Source organism: Trichomycterus rosablanca, chromosome 20 (assembly GCF_030014385.1).
Source record: "Trichomycterus rosablanca isolate fTriRos1 chromosome 20, fTriRos1.hap1, whole genome shotgun sequence".
NCBI lineage: Eukaryota > Metazoa > Chordata > Actinopteri > Siluriformes > Trichomycteridae > Trichomycterus > Trichomycterus rosablanca.
Genome location: NC_086007.1, coordinates 28272377 through 28284548, shown reverse-complemented (window position 1 = coordinate 28284548; position 12172 = coordinate 28272377). Strand labels below are relative to the sequence as shown.

Here is a 12172-nt window from a genome sequence, read left to right as displayed (position 1 = left end):
TTTAGGTTATGATTTTGTGTAGGTTTTTATCATCATCATCATTATCATCATCTTTGCTTTTAACTAGCAGCTGTGGCTTTGTGCATGAATAAACGTGAGAATGTTGAAGACCTCAGAACGTTTTTCTTCTCCCTCTGAACATGTTCCTGAAACGTCCGGGGTCACCGGGGTCCTCGTAGCTGCTGCGGCTAAAATTATACAACGTTTCTGATGTGAGACACAAAAACTTTAAACATGGCAGCTGCTCTTCTTCTTCTGTTGAAGTCCATCTCGCTGTTCTTCTTCTCCGTCTCGTCCTCCCGTCAGCTGAGTGAGCGGCGTGTGGTGGCGTACGTACCCGGGGACCTGATTATCGGCGCGCTGTTCTCGGTTCACCACCAGCCAGCGGCGGATCGCGCTCACGAGCGTAAATGCGGCGCGGTGCGTGAACAGTACGGGATCCAGCGCGTGGAGGCCATGATGCACACGCTGGAGCGGATCAACGGCGACCCCGATATCCTCCCCAACGTCACGCTCGGCTGTGAGATCCGCGACTCCTGCTGGCACTCGGCCGTGGCGCTGGAGCAGAGCATCGAGTTCATACGGGACTCTCTACTCGCCATCGAAAACCCCACGTCCGCTCCCACTGATCCCATCTCTGAGGATTCTGGACTCGGGGCTGGAGTGAAGTGTGGTGAAGGTTTGCCGCCTAAAGGAAAAAAGCCGATCGTAGGTCTGATCGGACCTGGTTCAAGTTCAGTGGCCATTCAGGTCCAGAACCTGCTGCAGTTGTTCAACATTCCTCAGATCGCGTACTCGGCCACCAGCATGGACCTGAGCGATAAGTCTCTGTTTAAATACTTCATGAGGGTCGTACCGTCAGACGCGCAGCAGGCCAGAGCCATGGTGGACATCGTCAAACGCTACAACTGGAGCTACGTCTCTACCATCCACACCGAGGGTGAGTGGACAACATCACACACACTTTCATACACACTTTCACACACACTTTCATACACACTTTCACACACACTTTCATACACACTTTCACACACACTTTCACACACACTTTCATACACACTTTCATACACACTTTCACACACACTTTCATACACACTTTCACACACACTTTCACACACACTTTCATACACACTTTCATACACACTTTCATACACACTTTCACACACACTTTCACACACACTTTCACACACACTTTCACACACACTTTCATACACACTTTCATACACACTTTCACACACACTTTCATACACACTTTCACACACACTTTCACACACACTTTCATACACACTTTCACACACACTTTCACACACACTTTCATACACACTTTCATACACACTTTCACACACACTTTCATACACACTTTCACACACACTTTCATACACACTTTCACACACACTTTCATACACACTTTCACACACACTTTCATACACACTTTCACACACACTTTCACACACACTTTCACACACACTTTCATACACACTTTCATACACACTTTCACACACACTTTCATACACACTTTCACACACACTTTCACACACACTTTCACACACACTTTCACACACACTTTCATACACACTTTCACACACACTTTCATACACACTTTCATACACACTTTCATATACACTTTCATACACACTTTCACACACACTTTCATACACACTTTCACACACACTTTCACACACACTTTCACACACACTTTCATACACACTTTCACACACACTTTCATACACACTTTCATACACACTTTCATACACACTTTCACACACACTTTCATACACACTTTCATACACACTTTCATACACACTTTCATACACACTTTCACACACACTTTCATACACACTTTCATACACACTTTCATACACACTTTCACACACACTTTCACACACACTTTCATACACACTTTCATACACACTTTCATACACACTTTCACACACACTTTCACACACACTTTCATACACACTTTCATACACACTTTCATACACACTTTCACACACACTTTCACACACACTTTCATACACACTTTCATACACACTTTCATACACACTTTCATACACACTTTCACACACACTTTCACACACACTTTCATACACACTTTCACACACACTTTCACACACACTTTCACACACACTTTCACACACACTTTCATACACACTTTCATACACACTTTCATACACACTTTCACACACACTTTCATACACACTTTCATACACACTTTCATACACACTTTCATACACACTTTCACACACACTTTCACACACACTTTCATACACACTTTCACACACACTTTCATACACACTTTCACACACACTTTCATACACACTTTCATACACACTTTCATACACACTTTCACACACACTTTCATACACACTTTCATACACACTTTCATACACACTTTCATACACACTTTCACACACACTTTCATACACACTTTCATACACACTTTCACACACACTTTCATACACACTTTCATACACACTTTCATACACACTTTCACACACACTTTCATACACACTTTCATACACACTTTCATACACACTTTCACACACACTTTCATACACACTTTCATACACACTTTCATACACACTTTCATACACACTTTCATACACACTTTCACACACACTTTCATACACACTTTCATACACACTTTCATACACACTTTCACACACACTTTCATACACACTTTCATACACACTTTCATACACACTTTCACACACACTTTCATACACACTTTCACACACACTTTCATACACACTTTCACACACACTTTCATACACACTTTCACACACACTTTTACACACTCTTATACACACTTTCACACACACTTTCATACACACTTTCATACACACTTTTACACACACTTTCACACACACACTTTCACACACACTTTTACACACACTTTCATACACTTTCATACACACTTCATCAAAATAAAAAATCAGCTGCTTTAAAACTTTCATGATGAGGTGAAAATCAACATTAATTAAACACTCAGGATGGAAAAGTTTTGCTACTTCATGAATGAAAAGAGTCAAAAAATTTTAAAACGTTTCTGAATGCATGATCTAGCACTGTGTGGAAACCCGCCCCCCCCCCACCACCACCACCACCACACACACACACACACACACACACACACATTGTTCGGGGTTCAAAATTCTCCTCACATCCTCTATCGGGGACAGGTCATGACTGCAGGCAGGTCGCTCCAACACCCATACTCTCTGTAACGTGTGCAGCGTGTGGTTCTATTAGCTGTTGATGAACGAAGGTTCTTGATGCGGCGGCGTCTGAGGGATCAGAGATCACCGGGGTTCAGCTCAGACTCGCACCGTCACCCTTTACACACCCAAATTCCTCCAGATTTCTTCAATCCTTTAATGATATTCTGCTCTGTAGAGGGAGAACATGCAAATCCCTTCAGATCTGAGACAGAGTGAGAATCTGGGATGAGAGGTGTCAGTCTGGAGAGGCTCGAGAGGCTTCTGCACCTGTGCGTGTGTGTGTGTGTATAATGTGTGTATAGTGTGTGTGTATAATGTGTGTATGTGTGTGTGTGTAATGTGTGTGTGTGTGTATAATGTGTGTGTGTATAATGTGTCTGAGTGTGTGTAATGTGTGTGTGTGTGTGTATAATGTGTGTATAATGTGTGTGTGTATAATGTGTGTGTAATGTGTGTGTGTGTGTGTATAATGTGTGTATAATGTGTGTGTGTATAATGTGTGTATAATGTGTGTGTGTGTGTGTGTGTGTGTGTGTATAATGTGTGTTTGTATAATGTGTGTGAGTGTGTGTAATGTGTGTGTGTGTGTGTGTATAATGTGTGTTTGTATAATGTGTGTGAGTGTGTGTAATGTGTGTGTGTGTGTATAATGTGTGTATAATGTGTGTGTGTATAATGTGTGTGTGTATAATGTGTGTGTGTGTGTAATGTGTGTGTGTGAGTGTGTGTGTATAATGTGTGTGTAATGTGTGTGTGTGTGTGTGTGTGTGTGTATAATGTGTCTGAGTGTGTGTAATGTGTGTGTGTATAATGTGTGTATAATGTGTGTGTGTATAATGTGTGTATAATGTGTGTGAGTGTGTGTGTGTCTGTGTGTGTGTATAATGTGTGTGTGTGTGTGTGTGTGTATAATGTGTCTGAGTGTGTGTAATGTGTGTGTGTATAATGTGTGTATAATGTGTGTGAGTGTGTGTGTGTGTCTGTGTGTGTGTATAATGTGTGTTTGTATAATGTGTGTGAGTGTGTGTAATGTGTGTGTGTGTGTGTGTGTGTATAATGTGTGTTTGTATAATGTATGTGAGTGTGTGTAATGTGTGTGTGTGTGTATAATGTGTGTATAATGTGTGTGTGTATAATGTGTGTGTGTATAATGTGTGTGAGTGTGTGTGTGTGTGTGTGTAATGTGTGTGTGTGTGTGTGTATAATGTGTGTGTGTATAATGTGTGTGTGTGTGTGTGTGTGTGTGTGAGTGTGTGTGTATAATGTGTGTGTGTGTGAGTGTGTGTGTGTCGTTGCTATATGCTTGAACAGAGAGCACTTGTGCTAGTGTAAATTAAATATTCCAGGGCTGTCGCCATGCCGACTGGAACTCTGGGTAACAGAATGTATATATATGGAGAGAATGAGAGACGTGGACGTGGAGAATTCAGCGTTTGTGGGTCCTGATGTAGGACTGAATATTTAATGATGTTCTCTGTGTGATTATGTAACTCCTGATGTTTAAAATAAAAATCTATAATGTGGTTTTATGCAGATTTGATACTTTTTAATAAATTTTTATAGACTTTGTGTTGGAGTTAAAAAATGTACTTCTGCAATGTTTAACTTAACCCTAACCCTAGTTTAAAAATGAGTTTTTATATTTAAAAATGCAATTCTACATTTATTTTCATGCCTTCTAAAGTTCATTCTTCTTCAATGTTTTCTTACATTATTTAATGCATTAATTTACATATATATATATATATATATATATATATAATTCTATCATCTTTATAATCACTGTAATAATGTCGTGTTCACTTTTTTCTAGGCACTTTGGTTTAGAACCTACTGTATACAGATGAATACAGGATTAGTGATGTTATATAATGTTATTGCACACACACACACACACACACACACTATGGTATTAATTGCTCGTGCATGTTAACATAGAACCAGTCTGTAACACTCTTTAAAGAATGAACAAAATGATGTATTTAACTCTCCATTCTCTCTCTCTCTCTCTCACACACACACACACACACACACACTCTCTTTCACACTTTCTCTCTCACACACACTCTCTCTCTCTCTCTGCAGGTGTGTTGGAACAATTCTAGTTGGTCATTTAGCTTTTTCCATCCAGTCTGTGTAAGCTTGTGTGTGTGTGTGTGTGTGTGTGTGTGGTTAGTGATTCTCTCACTGTGAGACTAATTACAGGACTTTACACGCCTCTGTAGACACCAGTGCCCACCTTCAACACACACACTACACACACCACACACACACACACACACACACACTATACACACCACACACACTACACACACATTCACATGAAAACGTATCTTTGTTTTTTTCTTATTTTTATTAAGTAAAAAGAAAAAGGAAGTAAAAGATAAATAAAGATTACGTGATTAATAAAGAGAGAAATAAAGTTCAGCGCTGCTTCATGAACCGAACAAACAGAAACAAGTGAAAGAAAACAGTGAGAATTATAGAGAATAAAAAACAGAAAAGTGTGCAGAAAAATAAAGAACAATAATAATCATATAATAATAAAAGTGATGCTGAATGTCTTGCTCTCTCGGTTGGTCTCTTTCTAGGTAACTACGGTGAAAGCGGGATGGCAGCGTTTAAGGAGATGGCGCTGAAGGAGGGAATCTGTATCGCCCACTCTGATAAGATCTGGAGTAACGCGGGGGAGCAGAGCTTCGATCGTCTGCTGGTGAAACTCCGTATGCGTCTCCCGAAAGCTCGAGTGGTGGTGTGTTTCTGTGAGGGCATGACTGTCCGCGGCATCCTGATGGCCATGAGACGACAGAACCTGGCCGAGGAGTTCCTGCTGGTCGGCAGGTCTGTCCCAGTTTAGATGGAGGGATTGATGAGAGGATTATTGGTGAACGTGAGGGATACAGACAGAGGAATGAATGGAGAAAGTGAAATAAATGAGGAAATAAAAGCAGTAATTAAAGTCTGAGGGGCGACGAGGTGATAAATAAAAGGAACCGGGGGGAGGAATAAAAGACTTTAATAAAAGTGATCAGTGATCAGATTTAAATTAACGAGGACTGAAGTGAACGAGGACGGAGGGGCTGAAAGAGTCAGAGTGATGGAGTGTGTGATAAACGAAGTGAAGTTTGGACTCACAGACGAACATCTTCATCATCATCATCATCATCATCATTTTATTCTTATTTTTAAATCATCATCGTCATCAACAGTGTGACTTTATTAACAACCTTCTAATATTTATCACATTTATTACTGTCATCAACTCTGGGACTGTCTCCTACATACACACAAACCTTCATTTCAGCAAAATACGTTTAGTAACAGGCAGTAATCACATCATCGTCATCATCAGCACTGTGACATCGTCATAAACACCTCAGTCATTGCCAACAGCATTGTGACATCATTATGGACTTTTTTGTTGTCATTATTATCTGCATTATAGCCATTTTACTCCATCATCGTCGTCATCATCATCACAGTCAGGATTGTGACATCACCATCATCAGGACTATGACATCATTGAGGATTCTTGGTCATCATTTTGACATCATCATAAAGTCTTCCTTAATCCTTTATTAATATATTAATTATGATTCGGTAACATTTATTTTCACTGATCAGGGTTGCAGTGGGTCCAGGCCATGCAGAAACAGTCCCTGCACAGATTGGCATCATATACTTACCCATTCACCCACTCAAACACACACTCAGTGCAGTATAGAGCTGCTCATCATCAGCTTTTAGGAGGTGAGATCAATTCAAAGTACCCAGAGGAACATGGGGAGAATATACAAAACTCCTCACAGACAGCGACCGGAGGTCATGATCAATCCCAGATCCCAAGGATGAGTTTAAACTCCAGACAACAGTTTATTTACACACACACACAGTGTATGTTATTTACATGCCTTACAAATCACTCTCGCTTACCATGGTGACAGGGCGACCACAGTTAATACGCCCCTTTCCCAAATCACCACCCTGTCTTCTGGTTTACTGCGTCATTGGGCTAAACTGAGCGCTGCTGGCATAGAGGAACACACTTACGACATCAAAGATTTAAGAACCACATCAAAGATTTTAGAACCGCATACTAGTTGTGAGAACCCACATGATCAAAATCAAAGAGGCAGAAACAGTTCAATGATTCCACAGTCTGTGTGTGTGTGTGTGTGTGTGTGTGTGTGTGTGTGTGTGAATGAGTGAGTGAGTGTGTAAGTGTCTGTGTGTGTGTTTGTGTGAATAAGTGAGTGAGTGTGTAAGTGTCTGTGTGTGTGTTTGTGTGAATAAGTGAGTGAGTGTGTAAGTGTCTGTGTGTGTGTTTGTGTGAATGAGTGAGTGTGTGTGTGTGTGTGTGAATGAGTGAGTCTGTGTGTGTGTGTGAATGAGTGAGTGTGTGTCTGTGAATGAGTGAGTGTGTGTGTGTGTGAATGTGTGAGTGTGTGTGTGAATGTGTGAGTGTGTTTGTGTGTGTGTGTGTGTGAGAGAGAGAGAGAGAGAGAGAATGAATGAACGTACGGTACGTACTGAGCTGTAAGTACTGTACTTTAAATATACTGTGCACTGTAGGTATTCAGTGTGAGGCAGCTCTGGACTGTAGGCAGGCCAGTTTAGCACATGTGCAGAAGGTGGATTGGCATTGACTTCCCTGTTAAATGACTGTTAAAGCTCATGTGTTCTTAAACGAGAACGAGTTGTTGTAGAGTTTTATGGTGTTTGTACATGCAGAGATGAACCGTGTTTACTGACGAGGGTTTTCTGAAGATCTGCAGTATCAGTGTGGTTGGGGTTGTGCTGTGAGTGTTGGTTCTGTGATGGGTGGGTGATGCAGGTCTGATATGGTGCAGTAAGTGTAAACATGTACTGAATGTTACATTTACCCCAGAATCCATCCCATAATAGTTCTATTTATGTTGCACTGTATCTCCTTCTCTGAGGATGAGAGAATCCTGAGCCTATCCCCATCCTACTGGCTGTTACCATGGCAACAACACTGTATTGCACAGCAGAATGAAAATCAGAGAGAGAGAGAGTGTGTGTGTGTGTGTGTGTCACACGCTTTGATAGAAAGATAACTGTGTAAATTGTGAGTGTGTATCTGTGTGTGTGTGTGTGTATGAGATGTATTTAATCCTATTTCAAATTCTCTAAAAAGAATGTTGTCAACTGACACTTAGTGGACACACTCACAAACACACTCACACACACACACACACAGTGTCAGTAGTGTACTTATCATCTGTGTGTGTGTGTGTGTGTGTGTGTGTGTGTGACTGGATTTTTTAGTATTTTAGGGATAAATAATGTACTTGGATTTTTGATTGTTTTTGCCGTGTGTCTCATCGTTCACTCGCTCATGATGATCAGATTTTTTATTATTGTGTCTCTGCTGCAGGAACCTCGATTGTCTCGTTCTCACTTTGCTCAGTTTCTATAATTCTTTACTCTATTTTTCACACCTCATTTAACTTGATAAACTCGTTAATGTCTGTTTAGTTTCTATAAAAACATTTTTACTCTTTACATGTTTATTTCACTCACTGTCTGGAACATATACACCACCGACCCCCCCCCCCCCCACACACACACACACACATACACACCGCCTTTTAAATAAATGTCAAACTCTTCACCATAAATATCGGATCGTATCTGTTGAAAGGTTTGAAACACGTTAATCCTCCCCATAAAGGTCAGAACTATCAAACACTCCATTCAGATATCGCTGTAACTTCAGTCTCACAGATTCAGGAACAATAAATAAATCTTCATCTCCTTCATAACCGGGAACGAGAGAAGAAATATTACAGTACAACGTGCAAACTATTACAATTTATTTCAATGAAAGCTCGTAACAGGGCAGAATTCTTTTGAAACTTGTAGAAATGAAAGCCAGGACCAGGAAGCTGAACCATGATGAGCAGAACCTGAAAGCTGTAGCGGGATTTACATACAGTACAGAATTAAACACCAGCATTTTGATCTGATGTTTTTGTGAAGCATCTGATTCCTTCCTGACCGTTCATGGAATCTGGCTTTACTCTGGGTTTACTGGTTAGAGATTGTTTCACTATAAAATAATAAGAACCCTTGTGTGGAACAGGTGTGGAGGGCAAATTAATTAAGTAAATCAATAACTCTCCTCTTTGTGATGTTCAATTAACAAATTAGTTGAGTAATGAAATTTTTGACACTGTTTAATGTCAGGACCGTACAGATGTTTCTCTGCTGTTCAGTCGTTTTCAGTGTTAATGAACGGCTGTGAGGGAATCTTACCATCGTGGTTCTTCTCACCTCAATCACCCACTTCTGATCCCAACAGGAAGCTTCTAATTTTGCTTTTGACTTTGACTTTGTAGATTTATAACAGATTTGTAGATCTAAAAAAAAAGTCAATTGCTCATCATGCAGTTCCACCTGAACAGAAGATTCCGGACTCGTTATAAACGTTCACTCATTTAATCATTTAATCAGGTTGTTTAATTTATTTCTCATTTATCTGTCGGTGTTTTATAGTGAATATTGTACAGTAGGTGTAGAAACTGTGTGTGTGTGTGTGTGGGGTGTGACAGGATCAGTGTTGGCTTTATTTGCTTGTGTTGGTGTGTGATACAGAAATTCAGCTGCAGGAAACAGAACTGATTATTAGTGTGTGGGGTGTTGGGAGGGGTGGAAGGTGCAGATGTTCTCACTTGAAAACTTTTACACTCACACTCACACATCACACACATCACACACACATCACACGCACAAACAGCTTTTTGAAGTCCATAGATAACTGCGGTTCGCCCACACATTAACTCGGTGAATGAGATACAAATCATCATTCATTCTGGTTTTGACTCATGACCAATAATTCAGAGTGTGTGTGTGTGTGTGTGTGTGTGTGTGTGTGTGTGTTTGTTTGTTAGTGTGTATAGGTGTGCGGAGATGCACACTGCAGTCTGTCAGTGTTGCCATGGTGACAGGGCGACCACAGTCGTGTGACAGACGAGGCGTCGATCTGATTTTACACACCTACAGTATAAGTGTGTACATGTGAGGACAGCAGACAGATCTTCACACACACACACACACTCAGACAGACTGATAGACTTACAGAGAAGGAACGATACACACACAGACAGACAGACAGGTCAGTACTGGAGTCTATAAATAGTTCCTCACAGTCAGTCAATGGTTCATATTTACACAATCAGTCTCTCAGAAAAAATCAAACAGTGACAGATCCATCGCCATGACGATCCATCTTCCCTGTCTCCACGGAAACAAAGATTTCTGAGGAAGAGTTTATAGCTTAAAAGGTTTAGTTCATTAACAACAGGCAGAATTTAGAGGTCATTTTGACACTGGTGTGTGTGTGTGTGTGTGTGTGTGTTACATTCAGCTAAAGGTGATTAAAGGTTTCCCAGAAGAACATGACAGAGTGGTGATTAATGATCTTGGTTGAGACAGAGAGAGAGAGAGACACACGAGGGAGAATACATTTCAGACAGACAGATTTTTAATAGAATCAATAACATAAAGGTGCTGGCATGGTGGTGCAGCTGGTACAGTGGGAGCCACAAACCAGTGTGGGTACCGGGGACTCGTGTTTGATCTCTAAACTTATGCAGCGACATTTTATGTTTAAAAATCTTTTCAAACAGTAAATCTGTCCAGATTTAAGAGATATTTGAAGTCATTTCACTTTATTATTTTGTGTTTCTTCATTTTTGTTCTACATTTAAACATTAAACACATTTTCAGTTTTGGTGAATAAACTGTCATTTGGGCCCCGACTGTTTCACCCAGATCTGTTAGTTTAGCTGAAATCTGTTCTGTTCTGCTCCCTCGTACTCAAGTTTTTATTGTTTTTTTCTTCGTTCCTCTCAGTCTGACACCCTGCACCCTAATTTTCTAGTTTTTATCCATCTGTTTCGCCCCACGTTCTTACACTTACTCTGTTACTCCCCGCTGATTTTGTTCGTTCACTCTTATATTACTTGGGTTCCCACATAAACACCAAAGTCATGAATACAGTTTCAGCCAATCACAGCGCAGCATGTTCTGACATCATCCCCTGCAGACGGAGATTAGAACCCGGTGCCGTGGACCCTCTATGTGTGGGGTGGATATGTGAGAGTAAGGGTTAGCAGTGTGACTAAAATATTGTTTGTTTGTTTTTTGTTCAGTTCGTTTCCACTAATCACTTCATCCTGGTCAGGGTCACAGTGGGTCAAACATCACCAAGAAACGTTGGGCACTAGGTGGAACTGAACCCTAGAACTGGTTCATGTTTGCTAGCATCATCAGGAACGTAGTCAGGAACTCACCCTTAATTCACCACTTTTCCACGTTGAAAGCTTTATGATGCTACATAAGAACGACTCTGGTGTCTCTGATCTTAACGTCTCTTTCGTCTCTTTATGTTCCTCAGTGACGGCTGGGCCGACCGGTACGATGTGACAGACGGTTACACGCGTGAGGCTGCCGGTGGAATCACCATAAAGCTGCGATCTGCAGACGTCAAGTGGTTTGACGATTATTATTTAAAATTACGTCCGGACAATAACCAGCGTAACCCGTGGTTCCCCGAGTTCTGGCAGCATCGGTTCCAGTGCAGACTGAAGGGTCACGCTCAGGAGAACCCCAAATACAACCGAACCTGCAGCAGTAAGTGCAAACAAACATCACATCTCACCTCAATAAACAATAAAGACATGAAGTTCTAACACGTTTTATTAAGCACACGTTTATTTATTTGTTTCCTGTTTTTTTCTGTTCTTGAGTCTCACTCCAGGCTGCAGCTCTGTTTTTATTTTGTTTTTATTTTATCCTGTTTTTTGTTTTTGTTCCTATAAAATCACCGACAGCAGTTCGGTGAGATGTGAGATTTATTTTGTGTTAAGCTGCATCATACTGAATCTTACGTATAAGAAACTATGATAAGAGTAACCTGATAATTA

At 40.8% G+C, this 12172-nt stretch overlaps 1 protein-coding gene across 1 annotated transcript in view; it reads left to right on the top strand.

Annotated features, from left to right (window-relative positions):
* Window positions 1–234: 234 nt before the first annotated feature.
* Window positions 235–12172, top strand: part of grm5b (glutamate receptor, metabotropic 5b) — a 21703-nt gene continuing 9765 nt past the window's right edge. Inside the window, exons 1-3 of the mRNA XM_063016539.1 lie at window positions 235–940; window positions 5813–6062; window positions 11644–11879. Coding sequence (XP_062872609.1) covers window positions 235–940; window positions 5813–6062; window positions 11644–11879 — 1192 coding nt within the window. The remainder of the gene's footprint in view (window positions 941–5812; window positions 6063–11643; window positions 11880–12172) is intronic.